Source organism: Humulus lupulus, chromosome X (assembly GCF_963169125.1).
Source record: "Humulus lupulus chromosome X, drHumLupu1.1, whole genome shotgun sequence".
NCBI classification, from domain to species: domain Eukaryota; kingdom Viridiplantae; phylum Streptophyta; class Magnoliopsida; order Rosales; family Cannabaceae; genus Humulus; species Humulus lupulus.
The window spans coordinates 257,761,933-257,789,279 of record NC_084802.1 but is presented as its reverse complement, the minus strand read 5'-3'; the positions used below and the strand labels follow the sequence as shown (position 1 = coordinate 257,789,279).

Sequence of the window (27,347 nt, the reverse complement as noted above, 5' to 3'; positions counted from 1 at the left end):
TCATCTTCAACTCTCAACTTTCCTTCCAACAATTTCTAACAACCTTCTAGTATATCTTCTATTTCAACCTCCTTATGTATCGAGATATAAAATTTTGCAGATTCTAAATCACTATTGTCTGAGAGATACTCCACCATATTCTTTTTTTTTTGAAAAAAATGAGAAAGAGGTCGAAGAAATCTCCTCTCAATAACCATAAAAACCCTCACTTATGGCGGAGGAAAACCTTGGTAACAAGGGAAAAATGTAAACAAAGATTACATCCATAAATACACCCATTCCCTACGAAGGTCCAAAAAGAAAACATCCTCAAAATCTTTCGTTCTATACACCCACGTGGCTACCCAGAATCTAATCTTATCCCAAAGAGTATCCACTGAAGAGGAGGACTCGTCAAAGATCCTACTATTCCTCTCCAACCAGATAGCCCAAAATGTAGCTAGAACGGTACACTGCCACAAGCGCAACAACCTCTTACCGCCCTCCATATGAGATAGGAATAAGTGGGCGCAAGAGGAGGGCATACACCAAGAGACTCCGAACTCATGTAGAACTTTACTCCAAAGAGCACTGGCAAACGAACATCGAAGAAACAAATGACCCACTGACTTGCTATTCTTTTTACAGTTAACACACCAATTAGGCGATAAGTAATGGAAGGGTCTTCTCCTCTGCAAATTAGCATGGACACTTAACTTGTCCAAGAATAATAACCATCCAAACACTTTAACTTTGGGAGGAACACCACTTTTCCATAACCTCTTTGCCCACGGCCACTCTGGTCCTAACTGATCGTAAGCCAAACTATGAAAAGCCGACTGGCAGCTAAAAACCTCGCTGCTGTCTGGTTTCCAGATCCTTTTATCTTCCAAAATATCCGGTAAATGCATATCTTTAATCAAATCTAACATTTCAATCAAGTTAGGGACCTCCCTCTCGAATAAGTTTCTTCTAAATTTGAAGTCCCAACCTCCTCCTCCTAAACTACTACCATCTTCTACCACTCTCATGTCTCTGATCGAAGCATTCAATGCCTCGAACACTCTGAATAAATCAGTGAAGCGTGACCTCAAGGAACAGTCACCAATCCACGTATCCTCCCAGAATCGAAGCCTATCACCCCTCCCCACTTTGAAGAAAACCCAACGCCTGTACTCCTCATACAACGAAGATATGTCTTTCCACGGACCACAAACTGAAAATCTACCCCCACTATTTGTATCCCAGAAGCCTCCATCTTCACCATACCTACTTTTGACCACCCTATGCCATAAAGACAATTTTTCCAAGGGGAATCGCCACAACCACTTCATGAGGAAAGCCTTATTTCTCAAAACCAAATTTCCAATCCCCAAGCCCCCGTGATTACGAGACTTACAAACCTCATTCCAAGAGACCAAATGATCGGCACCAGACTTGTCCGCACCTTCCCATAAAAAATCTCGCATCATCTTCTCCAATACCAAAGCCACATTCTTAGGAATACAAAAAAGCGACAAGTAGTAAACGGGAAGGGAAGACAAAACAGATTGAATCAGAGTCAACCTCCCACCTCTAGACAGAAAGGAGCTCTTCCAGGAGTCCAACTGGCTAGCACATTTAGAAATAACCGGATCCCAAAACCCTTTGGATCGAGGAGAAGCCCCCAAAGGAAGGCCCAAGTACTGAACTGGCCACTGACCCACTTCACACCCAATCTCACTAGCTTTCTGATCAACCAACTCTTTCTGCAAATTGATCCCCAGAAGCTGACATTTTTGCAAGTTGATAGATAACCCAGAAACTACACCGAAAACCTTGAGAATGTCCAAGAGGATAACCAAGGACTCCTCATCATTTACAAAGAAAATCGTATCATCTGCAAACTGTAGGTGGCTCACGTCGATTTTATCCTTGCCCACTGAAAAACCTCTCAATGCCGAAACGCTTTTTGCCTTATCTACCATTCTGCCCAACACATCCGCTATCAAAGTGAACAAGAAGGGAGACAAAGTATCCCCTGACAAAGACCCCTATAACCTTTAAACTTTTCCCTGGGACGCCCATTTACAAAGACAGAATAAGAAATGGAGGATAAGCACCCACGCATCCACCTCCTCCAAACCTCACCAAATCCCTTCTTTTCCAAAACTAAATCCAAGAAACCCCAATCCACACAATCATAAGCTTTAGTGAAGTCTATTTTAAACACCCAACATTTTCTTCCTTTGCTTCTGTATTCCTCCACTGCCTCGTTTGCAATCAAAACTGTGTCCAGAATCTGTCTGCCTTCGACAAAAGCACCCTGAGTTTCTGCAATTGTGTCTGAAAGAACTCCTTGAAGTCTAAAAGCCAACACCTTTGAGATGACTTTGTACAAACTAGTGACTAGACTAATCGGTCTGTAGTCCCTAACTCGGCAACTGTTCAGTTTCTTCGGACTAAGGCAGATGAAAGTTTCATTGGTCCTTTCGTGAATGACACCATCCTTGAAAAAATCCTTGAAGACGTCCATCAAATCCGTTTTCAAAACCTCCCCGTTCCTCTGATAAACTGCAATGGAAAACCCATCTGGCCCTGGGGCCTTAAAGCCCTCACACGCAAAAACCGCTTGTCTAATCTCGTCTTCTGTAAATGGACGCTCTAGGAAAGAAGCCATAACAGGCGGAATTGGAGACCAGAAAATTCCATCCACCCCAGCCCAATCTTTCTCCACCGCCGAATACAAAGACGAATAAAAGCCCACAATAACCCTTTCAATGTCAGGGTCTTTATCCCAAATGGTGCCATCCTCTTCCTCTATCCTAGAGATGAAATTCCTCGCTTTTCGAGCACTAAGAATGCTATGGAAAAGTTTGGAGTTAGCATCCCCTTCCTTAGCCCATCGGCATTTGACCTTAAACCAAACACTTCTTTCTTCCTCAAAAACTATTTGTTGCCAATCCTCCTTCACCTTCGAGCGTTCCAAAAGAAGACTCTCATTCCACGAGCCCCCTTCCTCCAATCTATCCAACTCAAACAGTCTCCTTTCCAAGAAAAGTTTTCGCAGTTTCCTCTCCCCAAAGACCTGACAACTCCACTTCTTAATAAAATCGCGAGTATGAGCAAGCTTGGACATAAAAATCATGCCCAGCTAACCTTGCACCTTGGTTGAAGCCCACCACTCCTGGAAGTTACGAGAGAAATCCTTATGCTCCAACCAAGAATTATCAAATCTGAATGGAGAAGGACCCCAAGAAGGAGGGCTAGAATCCAACACTACCGGACTATGATCAGAAACTACTCAAACCCAGACTTCCCGACGAATGAAGGGATAAATTTCTGACCACGATGGAGAATGAAAAAACCTGTCCAATCTACAGCAGATAGGCTTATGTCTAAAGTTTGACCAAGTATAGCGACCATTCTGAAGCTTTGGATCAACCAATCTTAATTCTCTAATCAATGCGTCGAACAACTTCATGCTCCTAGTATTAGTAGTTCTATTCAATTTCTCCTTAACTCTTCTAACCACATTGAAATCTCCCCCAACACACCATTTATCCCCACAAATAATACTCAACCCAGCCAATTCATCCCAAAAACTGTCTCTCTTACCATAGGCTACAGGACCGTAAACACCTGAGAACCACCAGGGCTCCTTCCCCTTGGCCTTCACGCAAATTGAAATTGAAAAATCCACGACTAAAGAATCAATTACAGAAACACTCCTCGTATCCCAAACCACCAAGGTGCCTCCTGAACGACCAATCGGATGCTGATAAATCCACGCCTTAAACCTCGATCTCCAAATACTTCCTATGAAACTCCGGTCAACCGAGGCCCGTTTACCTCTTGAAGAACAACGATGTCTGGATTAACTTTACAGATCAATTCCTTAATCGCCTTTCGCTTGCCCTTATTGCCACAACCCCTCACGTTCCAAGTAAGCATCCTCATAACTTATAACAGTGTCCCAAACCCTTCTTCCTTTTTTCATAGTCAACATTAAAACTCAACTTGCGTAATTCCCGGTAGCTTCTCTGAGAAAGACCGACAATGTCTCCTGAATTTTCCTTTCCCAAAACTGAATGAATCACCGAAATACCCAAAGAATCCATGGACTTAAGAATTCTAGCTGTCTCGCTGAGCTTCTCCTCTTCCTTGCTTCTAAAAGTGTCGTGAGGCACTGGCTCTTCCTGCGGGGTACCTTCCTCTGACCACCCTTCTACACCCGCAACCCCATAAACTATCTCAACCTGACTACTTTCTTCAACTCTTCCTCCCTCCCACAAGTTCCTCACCTGCTCAACACAATCATCTTCGTCCACCTTTTCACCGTCACCAACCTCATCCACAAATTCATCTTCCGAACTGCCTGAGTCAAGCTCTTCATCTATTGGAAAAACTAAATCCTCCTCCTCCCCTACAGAGTCAAAAGAAGGCTCACCCCCACCTTGCTCTTCTATAAACTGCTTGCTTTCTACGCCACTGTTATGTTGCCTGCGAGAATACACTTTCCATCCAGCCACCTTAACTTTAACCTCCGAGTCATTCTCCTCCAAATTCTCCAGCAGAACACTTTGCTTTGAAGGGACCTCCTTCCGCTCCGACCCATCCCAAAAGACGATAATCCCCTGAGAAAAGCTATGACACTGCTTAGGAGAAATTTCTTTCAAATTTTTCAGCTTAGGAATTGAATCTGTCAAGCCCAATCCGTGGCCCAAATAATTTAAAACACTAATTGGATTGAAGAGAGCCCTTGGTTGACATTCAAATTAAAAAGACAAGGCCCATTTGCCAAATAAACTTGGATCCGGCCCAAATACTCTGCTGAAATAAACCAGCTTTTTTCCTTAATTTGCCACGTGATAGTGGGACCTTGAAATTCCTTGTTTAAAAAAGAGCATGTGCTGGCCAGTCCACTGACTTTAGTAGATAAGTCTGACTTTATTCTATTAAAGATTATCTTTAATGGGTAGCAACAGTTACGGGACAAAGACTTATCCTCATTAAAGACGTTCTTGATTGGCGTCGTAACTCTCCCTGCTGTCTGCAACTTCCGGCCGTGCTGGACCACCATGTCACCGCCCCCAATTTCCTTGTCTTCCCCATACCTCTCCTTCTTCTCCCCGTTGAGTCCCGATTTCTCCTCCATACCTGCTCCAGCAACGGGACCCGAACCAGTCAAAGGCTCCCTGGTTGATTTCCTCACCCACACTTTCCTGATCGGATGAAGTTTCTTCCCTCGGAGCTTAAACAGGCGCAGGGACAGCAGGTTGCCATCATACGGGAGGGATATCAAGTTTGGAACAAAACCCGTGGCATCCCCAACCACTTTAATACAGGCACAGAATAATTCCCTCCTTTCCAAAGTGTTCTTGTCAATGGCTAATAGCCCTCCACAGAGTGAACCAATCACCTTGAAAACATGGTGGTTCCAAATATTCAACGGAAGTCCTTCGATACCAATCCAATCTTGTTTACAAGTTATTTTCCTATCCACCAGTTGATTTTTCAAACTCCATTTAGCAAAGGAGACTGTTGACAAACCGGGAATGGAAATCGAGCCCGTAGAGATTAACCTCTCCTACTCCCTCTCGTTTGCACACCATATTAAAGCCCTATTGTTTGAAAAACTCGAAACACATAATTGTTTCCCCCACCATCTTTGAACTCCCTCGTGAATAGCCGACCAAGGTGATCGGCTGTCCCTTCTAATCATGAACACAGCCAACCGCCAATCAAAATGAGATTCATCCCCTGTTACCAAAGATTAGCATGCCTCTAAAACCTTCTCCGGTGTGACTGCCCCTTCCTTCTCATCCATGATCACCTCCTTTGAATTTCCTTTAACAATAGACGCCCAGGAGACTTTTTTATCCACCCTTCTTTCGGTTTCTCCTTGTGAGTAACAGCCTTTCTTCCTAACCAGGTGATTCAAACAATCCGCTAACCCTTTCCACCCCTGAGCAAAATTCTCCTCCGGAATAATAATAGAATTGAAAGCACTGTTATTGAGGACGGAAATCTTCAAAAAGACTCCTCTAACGTTTTGAACGCAATCCAGAAACACCCTCATGGAATTATCCCTAAAAGATCTCCTCTGATGAACCCTAAGGTTAGCTTCAGCATCGATCAGCCACTCCACTTCTTCTAATAGCCACCGAGATGCGTGTAAAGAGAGAGAAATCTCGTAACCGGAAAGCCTTGTTCTCTCGCAAATCCTTACTGAACCACCATCCCTAGAAAAGGTCAACATAAACACCTTGAAGGCAGTACGAAAGCTCCAATACCTCTGACCAGAGGACAAGAATAAATCCCCCGAACCAGAATTTTTTACATATCCAGTGGGGATATGGGCATATTTCTTCCCATAACCAGTAGGGTTATGGTGCGCTCTAGATCTGGACATGCTCTCTCTCTCTCTCTCACTACCGAATTAAGGCTATAATGTACTACAACCCTCCCCATATTCACCTCCACCACTTCCAGATCATAAGTAGTATCTCCATTAACATTCTTCCCGAACTTCTTTCTATTTTTATCCCTGAAATAAGCTTTAGAAAAAACTCTGTTGAGTTTGTCTCTATAGTTTCCTCCTCTTCCATATTAAAGTTCATCTAGCAATTCCCTTCTTCCCTTGATCTCATCCTTTCCTTGGTATTTAGAGCTGAAACTGAATTTCACAGCCTGTCACCTTGGGATACCTATTTGGAGCAACACCCTAGACTATAATTATAATGGGCTGAGTTGTAACATGTCAGAACTAAACCTTTTTCTTCCATCTGAGGACCATCTAAATCCTTAATTAGGCCCAAATTAATTACTTTTTGACCCGAGCCATCTAATTCTTTTATTGGACTATTTATCAACTCACGAACTACCTCCTTCACTGGGCCTATAATTCCAAAAAAATGATCTTTCTTTCAACTCCCTTAGGCCTGCCACTGAATTACCTGTTATTGGGCCTAGAGATGGCAATTTTATCGGAAAACCTGGGTACCCATAGGTACCTACCTTGATGGGTAGGATATTACCCAATAAATTAAGGTTTAGGGTAGGGTGAGAGTACAAAAACATGTACCCGATGCGAGTATAGGGTAGGGTACTTACTGGTATAAGTGTACCCTACCCGTCCTACCCAATTATATATGTATATTTTATTTATACATTGCATGTATATATAAAAAATTAGAGAGATGATATGAGCACCTAAAATATGCACCTAAACGTTATATACAGTGCCATGACAAATTTTTCAGTCAATCACATATATCTAAACTGTGACCCACTATTTTAAAAGACAGTCAATGTGTGTAATATTTAGGTGCATATTTTGGGTGCAGATATAATTACTCATAAATTTATATGAATATATTTGAAATTTAAATATATTTTTTTAAGATATAAAAAATAAAATTTTATAAGATAAATTTAAAGATATATACAAATATTAGTATATCTTATAATAAATATAAATACAATGCATATAAAATATATTATAAATAATTAATATATATTTTAAATTAATATTATAATATATACAATGTACATATTCTAAATGTAAATATCATGTATTCTATTATATTTAAGATTTTTAACATGCTTGTCATTATGCAGCCACAGTGCCAATTGACTGGCAATTCTTTGTCCTTTCAAGCAGTACTTTTAAATAATATTTGTTGTTTCAAAAAGCTAGGTTCTCTCCGACTTATTTCCCGTGTTTCAATTTTGAAAGGAGCTTGAAAATAACCTTTTGGCTGCCAATACATCTTTCTTGACAGCCAGCCGTAAAAGTACCACTACATGAAGATACCCGTAATCTTCTCCTCAAGAGCTATGTAGGAAAAGATCTTCATGTTATCTAGTTTTTCAAATTCCTTTCTTCCACGTGTGACTTTCTCGACCTCCCCAAGGCAAAAGCCAAGGCTTTATCTTCCTCACCCTTCACCACTTCTAGTTCTGTAACTCTCTCATGCCCTATCATCTTTTCCTTCATCACTCTCTACCAACTCTTTGCCACCTGAACAAACCTCTTCCCCGTCAACTTCATCTTCCTTCTCCAATGTCCGTCCTTACTTCCCACTGTTTATGTTTTTGAACCAGTATCACATACACCATGAAATCTACACCTTCTATCATTGAGTTTAAAGAACTTCAACTCTATGGTGGAATCGTTACACCGCAGCACAATCCTTTCTAGTATAAATCCTTCTTTGACACAACATAGCTACAATCTTGCATGGTTGAGGAATTTTAACTTTGTTGTCTCTCTATCCACATCTCTTAGTCCTCCACAAAGGGAACCTATTACTTTAGATACATGGATCTCTATCCACATCTCTTAGTCCTCCACAAGGGGAATCTATTACTTTAGATACATGGATATTCCACATATTCAAGGGTATTCCCTCCACTCCTATCCATCCAAAACTGCACTAATCTTAACTTTTTGAAATTGGATGGTTCTGTAAACTCCATGGGATAATTTTACAGTAGATGTATTTGTCCCAACTTTTCCACTCCTCATTGGAACAACACCAAAGTATAGTTCTATTATCAAACAGAGGCTCATCTCAAATTTCTTTTTTTTTTTTTTAAAAAAAAAAAAGCCTCCCAGAGGGTAGTTCCATCTATCCAAAACAATAATACTACTTTACTTCAGTTTCTCCGAGTTTTTCCAGCCTTATTAAAGACTTCAAAACTCCTTCCCTTCTTTCTGCTATCATGAAACTTATCCTTCACCTGTGTAACTCCACTATTTTCTTGTAGCAAAAAAGACTTGAGTTGCATCCTTCCCCCTTCGCTCACCACCCTTGCCCAGGATCTCATCAGGACACTCGCATGTGCATTAGTATACCTTGAGCCATGTTGACTTACACGCTGGTTTTTTGCTCCTGCAACAATGTGTAAACATCCTCCAAGCTCCTTCCACCCTGATAGCTCCTTTTCTGCTCGGATAATAAAATTTCTCAAAACACTATTGCTCAGTTTAGAGATTTTCAAAAACACGCCTCCTGTTTTGAAGACTTCTAGCATCAGACTCATTACTCTATTTCTAAAATGCCTTATGAAATTCATAACCTGCACGACTTTATGCAAAGAATCTAAGGACTCGAAATGCCTTTTGAAATTCATAACATGCACGACTTTATGCAAAGAATCTAAGGACTCGAGGAGCCAAAAAGCAGCATCCATCGTGATTGAAATCTCATGACCAGACAACCTGATTCTCTCAAAAATTATGACTGAACCTCCATCTTTGGAAAAAGTTATCATGAACACCTTATGTTGAGTTTGAACGCTCAAATACCGTTTGCTAAAAATATGACCAGAACAGTTATGATAAAAAAAATTGTCACCCATAACCAGTGGGGTCATAGCCCCTACTCAGCCCAGGTTCATGGCGTGGCCATGCAAAACTCACAAAACACTCAAAAAGCAGCAGAGAGAACAAAGTAAATTACATTGTTCAAAAAAGTTGAATTGCAAAGTCCCCATCCATGAAACTTGCAACATTACAGTTTCTTGGATAAAGTATGTTTTTCAGACAAAGCAGAAAGGTTATATGCAAAATCAGGGAAATAGTATGATAATATCATTTTTTTATATAAAAAAAAATAAGGGGAAGTAGTATGATAATGTCAATTTTTTGTATGAGTGGTTCTAAATTGTCCAATGTCATGCATGCCAAAGTGAACATACTTTTATTAGGGGGAAAAAACTTATCATGAGAGAGAGACCTGCTTTACAGTTTTTGGCGCTCGCCCATAAATGTTAAAAACAAGTTGAAGAAGATTTGGTTTCTGCATGTAAAGAGAAACTCTGTGACTGTTGTGCAAAACAGAAAGATGCAGTTGCAGATGCCCAAAAAGAAAATATAATCAAACCTTAGAACATAAAGCAAAAAACAGAGAAATGAGTCGCTGAGCATCCAGAAGAGACATTGTTGTTGTGCCATGTGCTACAGGCTGACCCTTCCTTGTGGAATCAATTTCAGAATTTCCAGAATCTGTAATTTGAGAATCACTAACTGATGTTTCCTGGCTTCCAACCTAAAACCCCAAAAAAAGATTAAGAAACAAATAAAATATTAAATACAGAGCAGTTTATTACCAACTAGAAGTTTGACTAGTGTAAAATATGGGGAACTAAAATATGGTGCTCGAATTTCCAGAAAGTGACTCAATGGTATTGTGCCTTCAATGCAACGGATGTGTAGAATTCATAGCAATAAAAGAAAATAATATAAAACAGCATGATGCAATACAATCCCAATGGCCCTGATTGCATATGCAACAACCACAATTTTTTTTCTTGGTGAAACACACTAGACTTAACAACCATTCACCTATTACCCCATGACCTATTTTTTTTTTTTTTTTTTGAAAAAGAGCCTTTGTCTTAGACTAACTTCCTCTCAAATAAATTGAGAGCCCTCACGAAAACCGTGGTAACAACACACAATAAAACAAAACAAGGCCAAACAAAAAGCACAAAAAGTACCCCATCCTCCCCAATAGTCATTAAAGCCACAAACTACCCTACTCCCTACAGAGATCCAAAAGAGAAACACCCTCAAACCTCTTGATCTATACACCCAAGTAGCAACCCAAAACTTGATCTTATCCCAGATAATCTCCACTAAACAATAACCGTCTTCAAAAATCCTACTATTCCTTTCAAGCCAAATTGCCCAAAAGGACGCCAACAAAGTACTCTGCCACAAACGAGCCACCCTCTTACCTCCCTTTAAATGGCACAAGAACAATTGAGAACAAGAGGGCATACATCAAGAGACCCCAAACTCGGCAAGCACTTTAAACCACACCTCCCTAGCAAATCTACACTCCAGGAATAAATGCCGAGTTGACTCCCCATCATTCTTACGCACACACCAATTTGGCTCCTCTGCAAGTTATCATGGACATTTAACTTATTAATGAAGACCAACCAACCAAACACTTTAACTTTTGAAGGAGAAACACTCTTCCACAATTTCTTAGCCCAGATCTCCTCCAGACTCAAATGAGCGTAACTCAATCTTTGAAAGGCCGACTTACAAGAGAGCATTCCACTAGTGTTTGGAATCCAAATCCTCCTATCCTCCAAAATCAACGGTCGAGCAACATGCGAAAGCAATTGTAACAGCTGAGCAGGTCTAGAAACCTCTCTATCAAAGAAATTCCTCCGGAAGCGCAGATCCCACTCTAGGCCACCCAAACTCCCTTCACCTCCCGAGACAACTAAATCCTTAATAGAATAGCCAACTAAATCAGGGAATTGAAACTTTAAAGAAACAGAAACAATTCAAACATCCTCCCAAAAACGAATACTATCCCCCCTCCCCACCTTGAATCTGACCAACCGGCTAAATCATCATACAAAGCCGAGATATCTCTCAAAGGACCTCGAACAGACAACCTCACCCGTCTACCAATATCCCAATGACCACCATCCGCCCCACACCTACTCTTCACCACCCTATGCCACAATGCCTTGCTCTCTAAAAGAAACTGCCATAACTATTTCATAAGAAAAGCCTTATTCCTCATTTCCAAATTTTTGATACCACGACCACCCTGGCTGCGAGATTTACAAACTTCTTGCCAAGAGACTAGGTGATTGGCTCCGGATTGATCCGCTCTCTCCCAAAGAAAATCTCACATCAACTTCTCCATAATCCCTACCACACTCTTAGGAATACAAAATAGTGACAGGTAACACACTGGAAAAGAAGACAAAGTTGACTGAATAAGAGTCAACCTGCCACCCCATGACAGAAAAGCACTCTTCCACCCATCCAACCGTTTAGCACATCTCGAAACAACAGGCTCCCAAAAAGCTTTGTATCGAGAGGACGCCCCCAAAGGTAAGCCCAAATACTTCATAGGCCATTGACCCACTTCATAGCCGATCTCTCTGGCTCGATGGTCCACAATCTCCTCAGCCGGGTTAATTCCCAACAACTGACATTTCTGCAGATTAATAGATAGCCTGGACACAACACTAAAAACCTTCAGGATATCAAGGAGCACTAACAAAGACTCCTCACCGTTAACAAAGAACATATCATCAGCGAACTGAAGATGATTGACCTCAACTTTATCCTTGCCTAGAGTAAAACCTCTAAAAGCCACAACATTTTTAGCCTTATCCACCATTCTGCCGAAGACATCCACCACCAATGTGAACAAGGAGACAAGGAATCCCCTTGATGAAGGCCCCTAAATCCCTTAAATCTTCGCCTAATCTCCCATTTAAGAACACGGAGAAGGACGTAGAAGACAGGCAGCCATTCATCCAACTCCTCCACACTTCTCCAAACCCTTTCTTAATGAGAACAAAGTCCAAAAAAACCCAAATCCACACAATCGTAAGCTTTCGCAAAATCAATTTTGAACACCCACCCCTTCCTTTCCTTACTACGATACTCCTCCACCACCTTAATTGCAACCAAAACCGTGTCCAAAATCTGTCTACCCTCCACAAAAGCTCCCTTGAATTTCCGCTATTGTCTCCGAAAGAACTCCTCGAAGTCTAAAGACAAACACCTTTGAAATAATTTTGTACAGACTAGTGACCAAGTTGATAGGCCTATAATCCCACACAGGACAACTATCGATCTTCTTAGGGATAAGGCAAAAATAGGTCTCATTGTCTTTCCCGTGAATAACTCCATCTGTGAAGAAACAATCAAAGACTGCCATAAGATCACTTTTCACACTGTCCCAATTGTCTTGATAAACTGCCATAGAAAACACATCAGGCCCCAGGGCTTTAGACCCATCACAGTCAAACACCGAACGTCTGATCTCCTCGGAGAAAGGTCGCTCAATAAGAGAAGCCAAGAAGGATGGAATGGGGTCCCAAGAGAGATCCTCCACACCTATCCAAACCCTATCGACTAACGAGTACAAAGAAGAATATAATTCCACAACAGCCTTTTCAATATCAGCATCTTTATCAAGAATAGTTACGTCCTCTTGCTCAATCTGGGAGATAAAATTTCTAGCTTTTCGAGCACTAAGAATACTATGAAAAAGCATGGAATTAGCATCCTCTTCATTGGGCCATTGGCATTTCACCTTAAGCCAAACACCTCATTCTTCTTCAAAGACAATATGTTGCCATTCTTTCTTAACCTTGCAACGTTCTATATGAAACTGCTCGTTCCACAGTCCCCCCTCTATTCTATCCAAAACGAACAGTCATCTTTCCAATGATTGTTTAAGCACTCTCCTCGACCCAAAGATTTCCCAACTCCACCCCATGATTTTATCTCTTGCCAAGGATAATTTGCTCATAAAACAATAACCCGGCCACCCGGCCACCTTAGCATTTTTCCACAAACTCTGAAAAAGACTAGAAAAGTCCTTATGCTCAAGCCAAGAGTTGTCAAACCTGAACGGACTTGGCCCCCACGAGGGAGGATTTTAATCTAACACAACCAAATTATGATCCGACACAACACGAACCATTACCCCTCCTGACGAACAAAGGAATAAATATTTGTCCATGAAGAAGTGAACAAAAATCTATCTAGTCTACAATAAATAGGCCTCTGTCTGAAATTCAACCACGTGAAACATCCATTTTGGAATTTGAGATCAATCAATTTTAGCTCTCTAATCAGTGCATCAAACAACTTCATGCTCCTTGTGTTAGACACACTATTCAATTTCTCATCAACTCTCCTAACCACATTAAAATCACCCCCCACACACCACTTATCACCGCAAATAGCACCCAACCCTGCTATTTCATCCTAAAAACTATCGCTTTTTCCATACTCCACAGAGCCATAAACACTCGAAAACCACTAGGGATCCTTCCCTTCGGCCTCAATACGAACAAAAACTGAAAAGTCACCCACCAAAGAATCAATAACAGTGACACTCCGAGTATCCCAAGCCACTAAATTACCTCCCAATCTTCCTAATGTCTACTGATAAATCCAGGCTCTAAATCTGGATCGCCAAATGCTTCCCACAAACCTCCTATCTATTGTTTCCTTTTTCACCTCTTGAAGAACAATTACATCTGGATTAATTTTACAAATGGATGCTTTAATCGCCTTCCATTTTTCTTTGTTGCCACACTCCCTTACATTCCATGAAAGAATCTTCACAAAACACTTTGGCATCCCTCATCTTTCTTCTTCCCCTTATCATAATTAACATTAAAACTCAATTTCCGAAGTCCACGATAACTCTTTTGAGACAGAGTTAAAGATCTTCCTATCTCCTCCCCCTTATCATTTGATACCAGCGAAATACCCAAAGAATCCATAACATTGTATAATCTGGAAGTCTCATCTACTGTCTTCTTTCACCTCCTCAACAGAGCGAGTATCCCCTGTCCTTTCTTGTTTAGAAATTCCCCTCCCTGACTATCATAGACTTGACATGGTCCGTAATGTGATTCTCGAAGAGCCCCAAATTAACATCACAAACCTCTAACCCTTCTTCCTTGTCTCCCTCATCCCACAAATTTCTAGCATGTACCACAATATCCTCCACTTCATCTCTTTCACCTTCGAAATCATTGTCCCAATCTTCATCTTCAGAACTGCACGACTCAGAGAGACCTTCGACCAATGGATAGGAAAAAACTTCCTCATCCAATACTTAGTCAATAAGATTCAAGCCCTCTCCCTGTTCTTCTATAAGGAATGTACTTTCTACATAACTTTGTGTAGGCTTTCTAGTATACACTTTCAAGCCAGAAGACACAACTTCTATATCCAACCCTTCATCTTCCATATGCTGAACTAAAACCCTACATTTACTGGATGATGAGTGACTGAATCATCCCAAAAGCTAATATTCCCTTGGAGAAAGATTGGGATCCTTAAGTCCAATAGCCCGTAGGATGCTCAAAAAAGGGCCTTCAACTACCATGCCTATTCCTTTCTCACGAAGGCCCAAACCCTTTTCTACCAACCTTGGATTGAAGACAGCCCTAAAATAACTTAAGTCCACTCTCAAAGAACAAGCTGGCCCATTCTCCAAAATCAAGGCCCAGCCCAAACTACATGAAATAGAAATCTAAAGATTCTGACTAGGGCACATGTAGTTCTTTAAATTCTTTAAATCTTTAGAATCGACCCACATGTTGGATACTCCTCTTTTTTAAACTGATAAGTCTGCCAGCAAGCTGTTATAAATGTTCTTTAAGGAGAAACAGAAATTACGAGGGTGAATCCCTTCAGAACCATGATGTGATCCCTGAAAATCAAGACAACAAATTTGCCCAGATTCCGTCTCCAATCTTCCACCGCTTTCACCCTGTCGCATCCCATCATCTCGACCTCGACCGTATGATCCCTTTTTCTTACCTCACTAGTCGTCTCCCTCAGTTCTAATTGGACCCCTGTCGACCCCTATACCACCTCGGTCTCACCCTCAACTTCTTTCCTCATCCAAAAACTTCCTCAGCGATTCAACACCTTTCCATCCCCCACCTGACATCTAAACAAACCGCAACATTAAAGCACCACCATCATACGGTAAGGATATGCAATTGGGAATGAAACCATTATCATTCCCAATAATTTTAATTCTAGGGCTCATGGCTTTTGATGTATTGATAGAGTTAGTAAATTAGGGGTGTGAGCTAATAGAAGGGGTGTAAAGAGTTTAGTAGCTGTAACCAACTTTGGGAGGGATTCCTGGCTCTGAAATCCAGGGTTGCAATATTACAGAGATTTTTCATTATTTTGTTCTATTATTTCTGCTCTAATCCAATTTTGCAGGAGAATTCCTATCAAATTGGTATCAGAGACCTTTCCATGGAACCAAAGAAGGATATGCCATTGGAGGCTATCAATGAAAGGTTGGAGAATTTGCAACTGGGATTCCAATTGAAACTTATGGGGGTCCGATCTGATTTCCAACATCTGCCCCAAGAAATGGACACGTTGAAATCAAAGTATGCTTCAATGCAGAAGATGGATTTTCTCATGGGCCACATGACCCAACTGCACCAGAGTTCAGAGCAACTGAGAACGGACACCACCGCAACAAGTAACGACAGGTAGCGCAAGGCCGTAGACGCCAAGATCTCGTCAACTTCAGGGCCACCTACAGCCGAGCAATGCCCTTCTCCTCGACCGCAATCACAGTCGACCGACACATAGCCAAATTCCGACCACCACTACGGTCGAGACTACGGACCACCGCTTATGGAGCTTCCATTATTTTCGGGAGACAATCCCAACGGTTGGAATTTCAGGGTGGAACATTACTTTTTGCTGAATCGCTTGTCCGAGGCACATATGTTAGAGGCGGCTATAATTGGCTTAGAGGAAGTTGCACTATCGTGGTTTCAATGGGAGAATCCGAGGAGGCCTATTAACTCTTGGATGGCCTTGAAGACATTGTTGTTGCTAAGGTTTCGCACAGTTCCCGTGGGGTCGACGGTGGAGGAGTGGCTGTCAGTAGTCAAGGATATCATGGTGAAGGAGTATCGTGTGAAATGGGAAGCATTAGCATCTCGGGTCACAGAGGTACCCGAACTTATCTTAGAAGAAAGCTTTGTGAAGGGGTTGAAAGAGGAGATCAAAGGGCCTCTCCACATCTTGCAACCAGTGGGCTTGGCCCAAATCATGGAAACAATTTAAAGGATAGAAGAGGGCAATCAATTTCTAGCTACGAGCCCTAATTTGAAGCCCACTCCTAGCCCAATCTCAATACCATGATTCTCTCAGAATTCGTTCTCTTCCAAAGGCTCGACCACCACTCTATTCTCAGCTCCATCAACGGCGACACCACCATCCTCGGTGACAGCCAAAGCTCTAGTAGTGACCAAACAGCCTCCCATGCGACGTCTCGCAGAAGCGGAGTATCAAGATAAACGAGCTGGGGGAGTTTGCTTTAAGTGTGACAAGAAGTTCCACAAAGGCCACAAGTGTGAACAAAAATTCTTACAAGTAATGCTGATAAAGGATGATGAAGAGGCAGTCCTTGGATTGGAGTCCCCACCCCCGACTCCAGATTCATCTTCGGAGGAAGGACATGAGGAAACCGTGGCGACACTCTCACTGAACTCATTAGTGGGAATCTCTTCAGCCCACACAATGAAGTTAGCTAGGAAAATTGGTCAGCAACAAGTGACGGTACTTATAGATAGCAAAGCTACACATAATTTCATATCTACAGAGGTGGTTAAAGCAGCTCATTTGCCACTTTCAGAGACTACTTGTTATGGCGTCTTGCTGGGTACAGAGAGCAAGGTTAGGACCGAAGGAATTTGCTCTCAAGTGAAGTTGGATTTGGGAACACTACAAGTTGTCACAGATTTTTTGCAACTAGATTTAGGAGGCGCGGATGTGATTCTTGACATTAAGTGGTTGGAGACCTTAGGGAATATGCAAGTGAATTGGCGAACTATGGTAATGAGGTTTGAGATAGCTGGTGTGTGGGTAAGTCTACAGGGTGATCCCAATAACACTCCGAGAAGGGGCTGGTCCGATTTCAACGTGGCCGTATCGTTATGCTCAAGTGCAAAAGGATGAAATTGAGCGTTCGATGGCAGAAATGTCACAATTCGGCATTGTACAGCCAAGTACGAGCCCATTCTCAAGTCCCGTGCTCTTGGTCAAAAAAAAGATGGAAGTAGGAGATTTTGCATGGATTATCGGGCTCTAAATCGCAAAATGGTAGCTGATAAATTTCTAATTCTAGTAATCAATGAACTATTGGATGAGTTACACGGGGCTGCTGTATTTTCGAAATTGGATCTCAAATCAGGACACCATCGGATTAGAGTATCACCAAAAGATGTAGTAAAGACAGCCTTTCAGACTCACGACGGGCACTACGAGTTTCTTGTAATGCCATTTGGTCTTACAAATGCTCCCGCTACATTTCAAGCCCTCATGAACTAGTTGTTCTGTGACTTTTTGAGGAAGTTCTTCCTAATTTCTTCAATGACATACTAGTGTACAGCCCCACTATGGAAGAACATATTGATCATTTGAAGTTGGTTCTCAGTCGACTTCAACAACATGAGTTGTACGCGAATAGGAAGAAGTGCCTTTTAGCTTAGCCAAAGGTTAAATACCTTAGTCACATCATCTCGGCAGAAGGGGTTTCAGCCGACCCTAGCAAGATTAGAGCCATGAAGGAGTGGCCGATTCCTAGGTCCCCAAGGGAGCTAAGAGGATTTTTGGGCTCACAGGATACTATCGAAAGTTTGTAATAGGGTACGACACCATTGCAAGATCGTTGACAAATCAACTCCGCAAGGATGCATGTGGTTGGAACTTGGAGGCATAGGAAGCCTTTGAGCATCTTAAGGATGCTATGTGCTCAGTCCTTTTTGGCATTACCAGACTTTTTAGCTACTTTTGTATTGGAGGTGAATGCATCGGGGTCGGGATGAGGAGTTGTCCTAATGCAACAGCAACGTCCTATAGCCTGTTACAGCCAGGTGTTGTCATTGCGAGCCCGAACCAAATCAGCTTATGAGAGAGAGTTGATGGTCATTGTATTGGCAATACAAAAATGGTGACCATACTTGCTAGGACGAAAATTTTTGGTGCGAACAAATCTAAGGAGCTTGAAATACTTATTGGAGCAACGGCTAGACGCTTCAGAACATCAAAAGTGGCTTACCAAGCTTCTAGGCTATGACTTCGACATCCAATACAAATCGGGCTTAGAAAACAAGGCAGCAAATGCTTTGTCACGGATGTCTCCAAAATGTGAGTTGGCTGCTATATCAGCTCCTACAGTGATTTCGATGCCAGATCTACAAGCTCATGTATTGGCCGACCACATTTATCAAAGTTATCAAGGAACGGCAACTTGGACAAGCTTGTGAAGGGTATACATACACGCAAGGCTGTTTGAAATTTCATGGCAGGTTAGTGTTGCCAACATCTTCACCATTTATCCCTATGATTTTGCAAGAGTATCACAATAGCAATATTGGGGTCACTCCGAGGTCTTTGAAACATTCCAAAAGTTGGTTGGCGACCTATATTGGCAGGGAATGAGAAGAGATGTGCAGAAGGTTGTCACTAAATGTGCGATTTGTCAGCAAAACAAATATCTAGCACAGTCATCGGCGGGGTTACTGCAGCCTCTTCCGATTCCAAATCAAGTTTGGGATGATATTTCTATGGACTTCATAGAGGGTCTTCTACAATCTAATGGTTTTGACTCAATTTTAGTGGTGTTCGATCGTCTCACTAAGTATGACACTTTGTTGCACTCTGTCATTCGTTTTCAGCAGCCACAGTAGCGGCAATATTCGTTAGAGACGTGGTGAGACTTCATGGGATTCTTCAATCTATCGTCTCGGATCGTGATAAAGTCTTTCTTATCTAAGTTTGTTTTGGAACTCTTTCGTTTACAAGGGACAAGCCTGAAGCATAGCACATCTAACCATCCACAATCTGACGGTCAGAATGAGATTGTTAAACGCTATCTTGAGACTTATTTGCGTTGTTTTGTGAGCTCCAAACCAGGGCAGTGGGCGAAGTGGTTGTCGTGGGCTAAGTATTGGTACAATACATCTTACCATTCTTCGGCAAGAATGACCCCTTTCAAGGCCTTGTATCACCAGGACCCACCCCCATTGATTCGCTTTGCGCAAACTGGTACCAAAGTGAACAAACACTTCAGTCAAGGGATGAAGTGCTTGACCTCCTTAAGTTGAATCTCCAACAAGCTCAGCAAAAGATGAAAGTGCAAGTTGATCGCAAGAGGAGGGATTTACAATTTGCAGTGAGCGAATTGGAGTACGTGAAACTGCGACCCTATAGACATAAGTCACTGGCAAAAGGGAAGAATGAAAAGCTAACTCCGAAGTTTTTTGGCCCATTCAAGGTACTGGCACACATTGGAACTGCAGCATACAAGTTGCACTTGCCACCAAACTCAAAAATGCATCCTGTATTTCACGTATCAATGCTTAGGGCAGCTCTCAAACCTTAGAAGGTGGCTATTGACCTTCCAAAGGACCTGACAGCAGAGCTGGAGTGGGTATTGGAACCAGAACAAGTCTTCAATGTGCGCCCAGGTACTCACAAACAGCAACCACAAGCCTTAATTATATGGGTAAACTAAACCAGCATTCGAGGCCACTTGGGAAAACTTTGATGTCATTCAGCACCAAAATCCGGACTTTCACCTTAAGGACAAGGTGAGGCTTTGGGCAAGGGGTATTGATAGACCTCCTATCACCTATGTGTACACAAGGAGAGGTAAAGGTGAGAGAGGGACACATGGCTAAGAGCTAGTTACAAGGGAAGGGTTTGTATGGGAGTAGGGTGCATGGCTTATGATGTACTGAGAGAGTTAGTAAATAAGGAGTGTGAGTTAATAGAAGGGGTGTGGAGAGTTTAGTAGTTGTAACCAGCTTTGGGAGGGATTCCTGGCTCTCGAAATCCAAGGTAGCAATATTACAGAGATTTTTCTTTATTTTGTTCTATTATTTCTGCTCTAATCCAATTTTGATGGAGAAATTCCTATCACCATCCCAAGAGATAACAACAAAATCTTCTTTCCTATTTTGGATTGTAATGGCTACATAAAAGGTAGACTCTTATAATAGAATAACTGAGAACCTGATAAGCCTCCAATCCAAGCCGTCTACACAAGGAGGCCCCGAAATAATTAGGTTTTTATGGTGTTAATTGTACCCCGTTTTATTTAGTTTTATTCTGTTTTATTAGTTAATCTAATTGGCTGTTTTAGGGCTGAGTTGTAATTGTTGTATTTGGTCTCTCTTTTTCCTAGCTGGCATTAGATTGTTATATTGTAAAAGGACCAAAGCCTATAAATAAGGCAGGGGTCTCATTTAGAAGGCAGCTGGTGATAGAGAGATCTAGACTTTGGAGAGAGCAGCCCTCTCAAAAGGTTGTAATTGGAGATACTAGCATCTCGAAAGCTAGACTGTATTTCTTTTCTCACCATTAATAAAGAGGTTTTCTGTGAGGGATTTCATTCTTGGTGTTACTGTGTTGATAGAAAAATTCTATTCTCTAAAATTGTTCTATCAAATTGGTGCGGTGAGCGTGGACATGGGACCTAAGAAGGCCATGGAGAAGAGTGACTCTACTGCTGTGTTCGAAGAAGAATTGGAGACTTTGAAGACTGAGTTCTCTGCATTCAAGAATTCAATGGAGGAGATGGCCACTAAGCTTCAACAATCTCAGCATGAGTTCCAATTCAAAGTTCTTTTCGACATCCAAGAAAGATCAAGAACTCATCAAGAACCAAGGGAGGGGAGCAATGATGCTACTGGCAGCCAGGAATAAGGGAAGACCAAGGAGTCGGCAGTACCAATTGAACCACGGCAGAGTGGATTGCAACCAGGTTGCAGGAGTAGGTCTACAGCCACATCTCCCACGGCAGGATTCAGAGGCACTCGGCATTCAGAAGGGGGGTCCTTAGACCGAGGACAGCAAGAGACTCGACTCCACCATGAAAATTGACTCAGAAAGTTGAAGATGCCAACCTTTGATGGAGACAATCCAGACGGCTGGATAATGCAGGCAGAAAGGTTCTTCATTTGCCATGGTTACGAAGAAGAGGAGAAGATAGAGGCAGCTTTCATCTCATTCTCTGGTGACGCACTACTGTGGTACCAATACGAGAGCAACAAACGTGACATACACAGCTGGGAAGAATTGAAAAGGATGCTACTTCGGCATTTCAGAGATACCCAGGAAGGATCCCTATACGATCAGTTTCTGACAGTCAAACAAGAGGGTTCTGTTTTGGAGTACAAAAAGAAATTTATCAGGTTGCTGGCACCATTAAAGAGTGTTGACCCAGCCGTGCAACTGAGCACTTTCATGAATGGGTTACTCCCTTCTTTACGGGCAGAATTGCGTATCATGAGACCAAGGAATGTAGATGAAGCCATGGAGGTAGTTCAGGATATAGAGGACAAGAATAAGGTTCAAAGGCAGCGATATTCCGTGACAAATAGGGCATCAACTTCGGAAGCATACCCAAAGGCAGAAAAACCAGCAGCTCGTCCTCATTTAGCGAATTCCACCACTGAAGTTAGGCGACTTACTGAATCTGAAATTCAGTACAAACGTCAAAAAAAATTGTGTTTTCGCTGCGATGAAAAATGGTCACCAGGCCATCGCTGCAAAAGGAGGGAATTGCAAGTTGTAATGGTGCCCGAGGTGATCGACAACACCATTTCAGACCCAGAATCTGATGACAACAGCGAGAGCAAGGCAGAAATGGACTCTACCGATGTCCACGACAATGTGGAAGTGTCCTTCCAATCCGTGGCTGGATTGACTACTAATTCGACTATGAAACTCAAGGGGGAACTCAGCTCAACCCCTGTGGCAATCCTCATTGACTCGGGGGCTACTCACAACTTTATTTCCAAAGCCTTGGTCGCCAAAATGAACCTGCCCGTCACCAAGACAAAGGAGTACGGGGTCACAATGGGAAATGGAGACTCAATGAAATGCGGCGGGGTTTGCAAAAATCTGAATATACATTTCCAAGGAGTGGACATTTGGGATGATTTCTTACCCTTACAACTGGGAAGTGCAGATATTATACTCGGATTACAGTGGCTAGCCACTCTTGGGCTGACTAAAACAAATTGGAAACTACAGACTATGGAGTTTCAGCTGGGCAAACGGACTGTCACAATCCACGGAGACCCGTCCTTGGACCGCTCAATGGTGTCCCTAAAGAATATGGTGAAGACTCTACAAGTCGAGAAGCAAGGGGTTTTACTGGAGTTGAATTTTGTTGGCAAGGATGAGGGCCTTTCAGCCATAGAGGTACCTGGAATTTTTGCATCTATTATTGATAAATATGCAGCTACTTTTAATATGCCTGCAGGACTGCCCCCGCAAAGGACACACGAGCATGCCATCAACCTCCAGACGGGTTCTGCCCCCATTAGTGTTCGTCCCTACAGATACGCACACGTACAAAAAGCTGAAATAGAGAAATTAATCTCTGAAATGTTGGCAGCCGGAATAATACAGCCGAGTATTAGCCCCTTCTCAAGTCCAGTCCTCTTGGTCAAAAAGAAAGATGGTTCGTGGAGATTTTGCGTGGACTACCGCGCATTAAATAGAGCCACCATACCAAATAAGTATCCAATACCTGTGATTGATGAATTACTAGATGAACTTAATGGTGCTGTAATATTTTCGAAATTGGATTTAAAATCAGGTTACCATCAAATCCGAGTGAGGCAGGAAGATGTGCACAAAACAGCATTCCGAACACATGACGGCCACTACGAATTTCTAGTCATGCCATTCGGGTTAACCAACGCTCCAACCACTTTCCAATCTCTAATGAATGACGTATTCCGACCCTATTTGCGCCAATTCGTGCTGGTATTCTTTGATGATATTCTAGTGTATAGCAAGACGTTAGAACTCCATCAGCAACACTTATCTCAGGTTTTTGACCTCCTACAAAACCACCAGCTCTAAGCCAACAGAAAAAAATGCTCTTTCGGACAACCACAAGTGGAATATCTCGGTCATATCATTTCTCAACAAGGAGTAGCAGCTGACCCAGAGAAAATTCAAGCCATGACCGAATGGCCACTGCCCAAGACAATCAAGGCTCTCCGAGGCTTCTTAGGCCTTACCGGATACTACCAAAAATTTGTAGCCAACTATGCTCGCATAGCACAACCACTAACAGACCAACTGAAGAAGGATCAATTTTCTTGGGGGACAGCCGCTGATTACGCTTTTCAGCAACTCAAGGAGGCGATGACTAAAGTTCCAGTTCTAGCTCTACCGGATTTTTCCCAACCATTTGTCATTGAAACGGATGCCTCAGGACACGGTTTGGGGGCTGTTTTGCTACAAAATCATAAACCAATTGCTTATTACAGCCAGGTTTCAGGGGTACAAGGTCGAAGAAAATCCATTCACGAAAAGGAATTAATGGCCATCGTATATGCTGTAACTAAGTGGAGACCCTACTTACTAGGAAGAAGGTTTATAGTAAGAACTGACCAACAAAGCCTCCGGTTCTTACTAGAACAGCAAGTAATTGGTTCGGAGTACCAAAAGTGGGTGTCAAAGCTCATGGGAATGGACTTTCAGATTGAGTATAAACCAGGAGCTCACAACAAAGTGGTCGATGCCTTGTCAAGACAAGTAGATGTGGCCTCCATTGACACAATGGTCACCACGGAATGGGAATTATGGCCAGAACTAGCAACAAAAATAGAAAAAGATTCAGTACTTAAACAGTTATGGGAAGACCTCAAAACGGGCAGCAAGACCCACCATGGTTTTCACATTCACCATGGCTTACTTCACTACAAAACTCGCTTAGTTATTCCAAAGAAGTCCACTCTTATACCTAAGATACTAGCTGAGTTCCACAATACCCCTTTTAGTGGACATTCAGGGGAACTCAAGACTTACAAAAGAGTGGCTGCCGAACTCTTTTGGGAAGGACTTCGTGACGATGTACACAAGTTTGTCCAAGGCTGTACCACATGTCAACAAAACAACTTACTCACCACATCTCCAGCCGGCCTATTACAGTCCTTAGCACTTCCAGCTCAAGTTTGGGATGAGGTCACCATGGATTTTATTGAAGGACTTCCCAAATCTGAAGGGTGGGATACTATCCTAGTTGTGGTGGATAGGTTGTCCAAATATGCACATTTTATAAGACTCAAACATCCATTTTCAGCCCCTACAGTAGCTGATTCTTTCATGAAGGAAATAGTGTGGTTACATGGCATTCCTCAATCAATAGGATCTTCCTAAGCTTATTTTGGAGTCACCTATTCAAGCTACAAGGCACTACATTGAAGAAGAGCACTGCCTACCATCCACAAACTGACGGTCAATCCGAAGTGCTCAATCGATGTCTAGAAACATACCTACGTTGCTTCTCGTTTCAGCAACCAAAACAGTGGTCAAAGTGGTTGGCGTGGGCTGAATATTGCTACAATACTTCCTATCACTCTGCACTCAAAAGCACCCCCTTCAAGGCTCTATATGGGAGGGACCCTCCTATCCTATTACCCTACAAAAAAGGGACTGCATTGGTATCCTCAGTGGACGAATTGTTGGAATCTCGGGATGTCATCCTAGATGATCTCCGAATGCATCTCCTTCGTGCTCAACACCGCATGAAAATCCAAGCAGATACCAAACGAAAGCCGCTGGAATTTTCAGTTGGGGACATGGTCTATCTCAAAATCAGACCATATCGCCAACGTTCTCTTGCCAAACGCTCCAACGAGAAGCTATCAGCTCGCTATTATGGGCCTTTTCCTATTGTCCAGCGCATCGGCACAGTAGCTTACAAGCTTCAGCTCCCAGATCATGCCCGGATCCACCCCGTTTTCCACGTGTCCCAACTCCGTCGAGCCATTGGTGACGAACCAGCCATTCCCACCATTCCACCACAACTCACAGCTGACCTCGAGCTTCAAACAGAGCCTGAAGCAGTCCTTAATACCCGTTTCACTGCTGCCAACGCCATCCAACCCTCTGAAGTACTCATCAAATGGAAGACTCTACCTGATTATGAAGCAACTTGGGAGCCATACCACACCATTCTCGAGCAATTTCCTTCTTTTCACCTTGAGGACAAGGTGAAGGATTTTGGGGGGTATTGATAAGCCTCCAATCCAGGCCGTCTACACTAGGAGGCCCCGAAATAATTAGGTTTTTATGGTGCTAATTGTACCCCGTTTTATTTAGTTTTATTCTGTTTTATTAGTTAATCTAATTGGCTGTTTTAGGGCTGAGTTGTATTTGGTCTCTCTTTTTCCTAGCTGGCATTAGATTGTTATATTGTAAAAGGACCAAAGCCTATAAATAAGGCAGGGGTCTCATTTAGAAGGCAGCTGGTGATAGAGAGATCTAGACTTAGGAGAGAGCAGCCCTCTCAAAAGGTTGTAATTCTAGCATCTCGAAAGCTAGACTGTATTTCTTTTCTCACCATTAATAAAGAGGTTTTCTGTGAGGGATTTCATTCTTGGTGTTACTGTGTTGATAGAAAAATTCTATTCTCTAAAATTGTTCTATCAGAACCATACCATCCATGTAGCTCTTTGTTCAGTGGACCCAGATTGCAGATGCTCTAAATCTGAAGATTGGTTATCCACAGCTGATTGCAACATACTAGTTGCAAACTGCTCAATATTTTCCACTACATAACTCAACTGATACAGTTTGTTAGCCACCTGTCAAACCACAAAAACAATTAAATAATATGAGTTAAGATTCTTAAGAGTGAAAACAAGATTGAAATAAACTTTTATTTAAAGAAGAAAAATCCAGCCAACTGTTTGAAAGCAACCACAGTTAGCAAGATGTCATAGTTAAATTTTGTACCAGGCGAATAGCTTTTGCACGAATTTCATCTTGTAGATGAACAGCACACTACAGAAAGAAAACATTAGTTAATGAATAAAATAATACAAAATTGAGAATAAACAAACACTAATGTGAACTCAAAACATGCATATGGAAACAAGAATAGCAAATTCACAAAGTCACAAGAATACATATCAGATAAACATCAAGAAGAGATAAAAGAAGCCTGTAGGCAATAACGCTCTTCACAACAGCTGATAAAATGCCCAGTCCGTAGTACCTTTAAAGCTATATCTAAGCAGGCTTGCCTATACAAGGGACGTCCCAAAATCAAACTCCAGACGGCACCAAGGCCCTGCGTAACACGTTCCACATCACGGATATCTTTTCCATGTTGGTCAGTTATATCAGCATAGCAGAGATCACCTAGTAGTTTCAAAGCAGAATTAGGCAAAACTGGAACTTCACCGAGTAGTTTGCTAAAAGATTTGTCTGAAGCTGGAAAGGAATCGAGCAAAGATGTCGCCTACATCAATAGAAAGAACAGAGAGATAACTCTCCTACATGAATTTGTAAATGTGCATATTTTCATAAATATATGGCAAATCCGAGATACATAAGCTGTTATAAAGTAAAAGGAGATAAAAGTGCCCACCACTGCCAAAAGAAATTTTTCATACACAGCAGCAGGATAAGAAATGTTTCCAACTGAATCAAGGGCTGTGAGTGAATAGAGATGATACAAGATGTGTAATACAAGCTCATGCCCCTGAAACCAATTCTCAAGCATTAAAATATAAAATAACAAATACAGAATGAGGTATAGAACAAACTGATAAAACATGAACAATATAGTAAGATACAACTTCTGATTTTTCAAGAAACAAATACCTTCTGCTCTTGATAGTCCACCACAATATGTTTTTGCACCATCACAACAACTTCATCATCTGCATCCATCTGTGAGAAGCAGAAACGTCACAAGTGCACTTTCCAAAAAAATCATATAGAGAGATAGAGAATGCAAGGCATTAGAAATCAAAATACTGGATAAATATCATCAAGATAAATAGAT

At 42.0% G+C, this 27,347-nt stretch overlaps 1 protein-coding gene across 2 annotated transcripts in view; it reads right to left on the bottom strand.

The window, feature by feature from the left end:
- The window catches only part of LOC133804695 (uncharacterized), a 61,185-nt gene that overhangs the window by 21,605 nt on the left and 12,233 nt on the right, over positions 1-27,347 (bottom strand). For both annotated transcript variants that reach the window (XM_062242838.1, XM_062242837.1), the window contains 7 exons: positions 27,164-27,232; positions 26,928-27,041; positions 26,553-26,798; positions 26,291-26,338; positions 25,993-26,139; positions 9,852-10,016; positions 9,705-9,767 (listed from right to left, as the gene is read on the bottom strand). In XM_062242838.1, the coding sequence (XP_062098822.1) occupies positions 9,705-9,767; positions 9,852-10,016; positions 25,993-26,139; positions 26,291-26,338; positions 26,553-26,798; positions 26,928-27,041; positions 27,164-27,232 (852 nt within the window). The remainder of the gene's footprint in view (positions 1-9,704; positions 9,768-9,851; positions 10,017-25,992; positions 26,140-26,290; positions 26,339-26,552; positions 26,799-26,927; positions 27,042-27,163; positions 27,233-27,347) is intronic.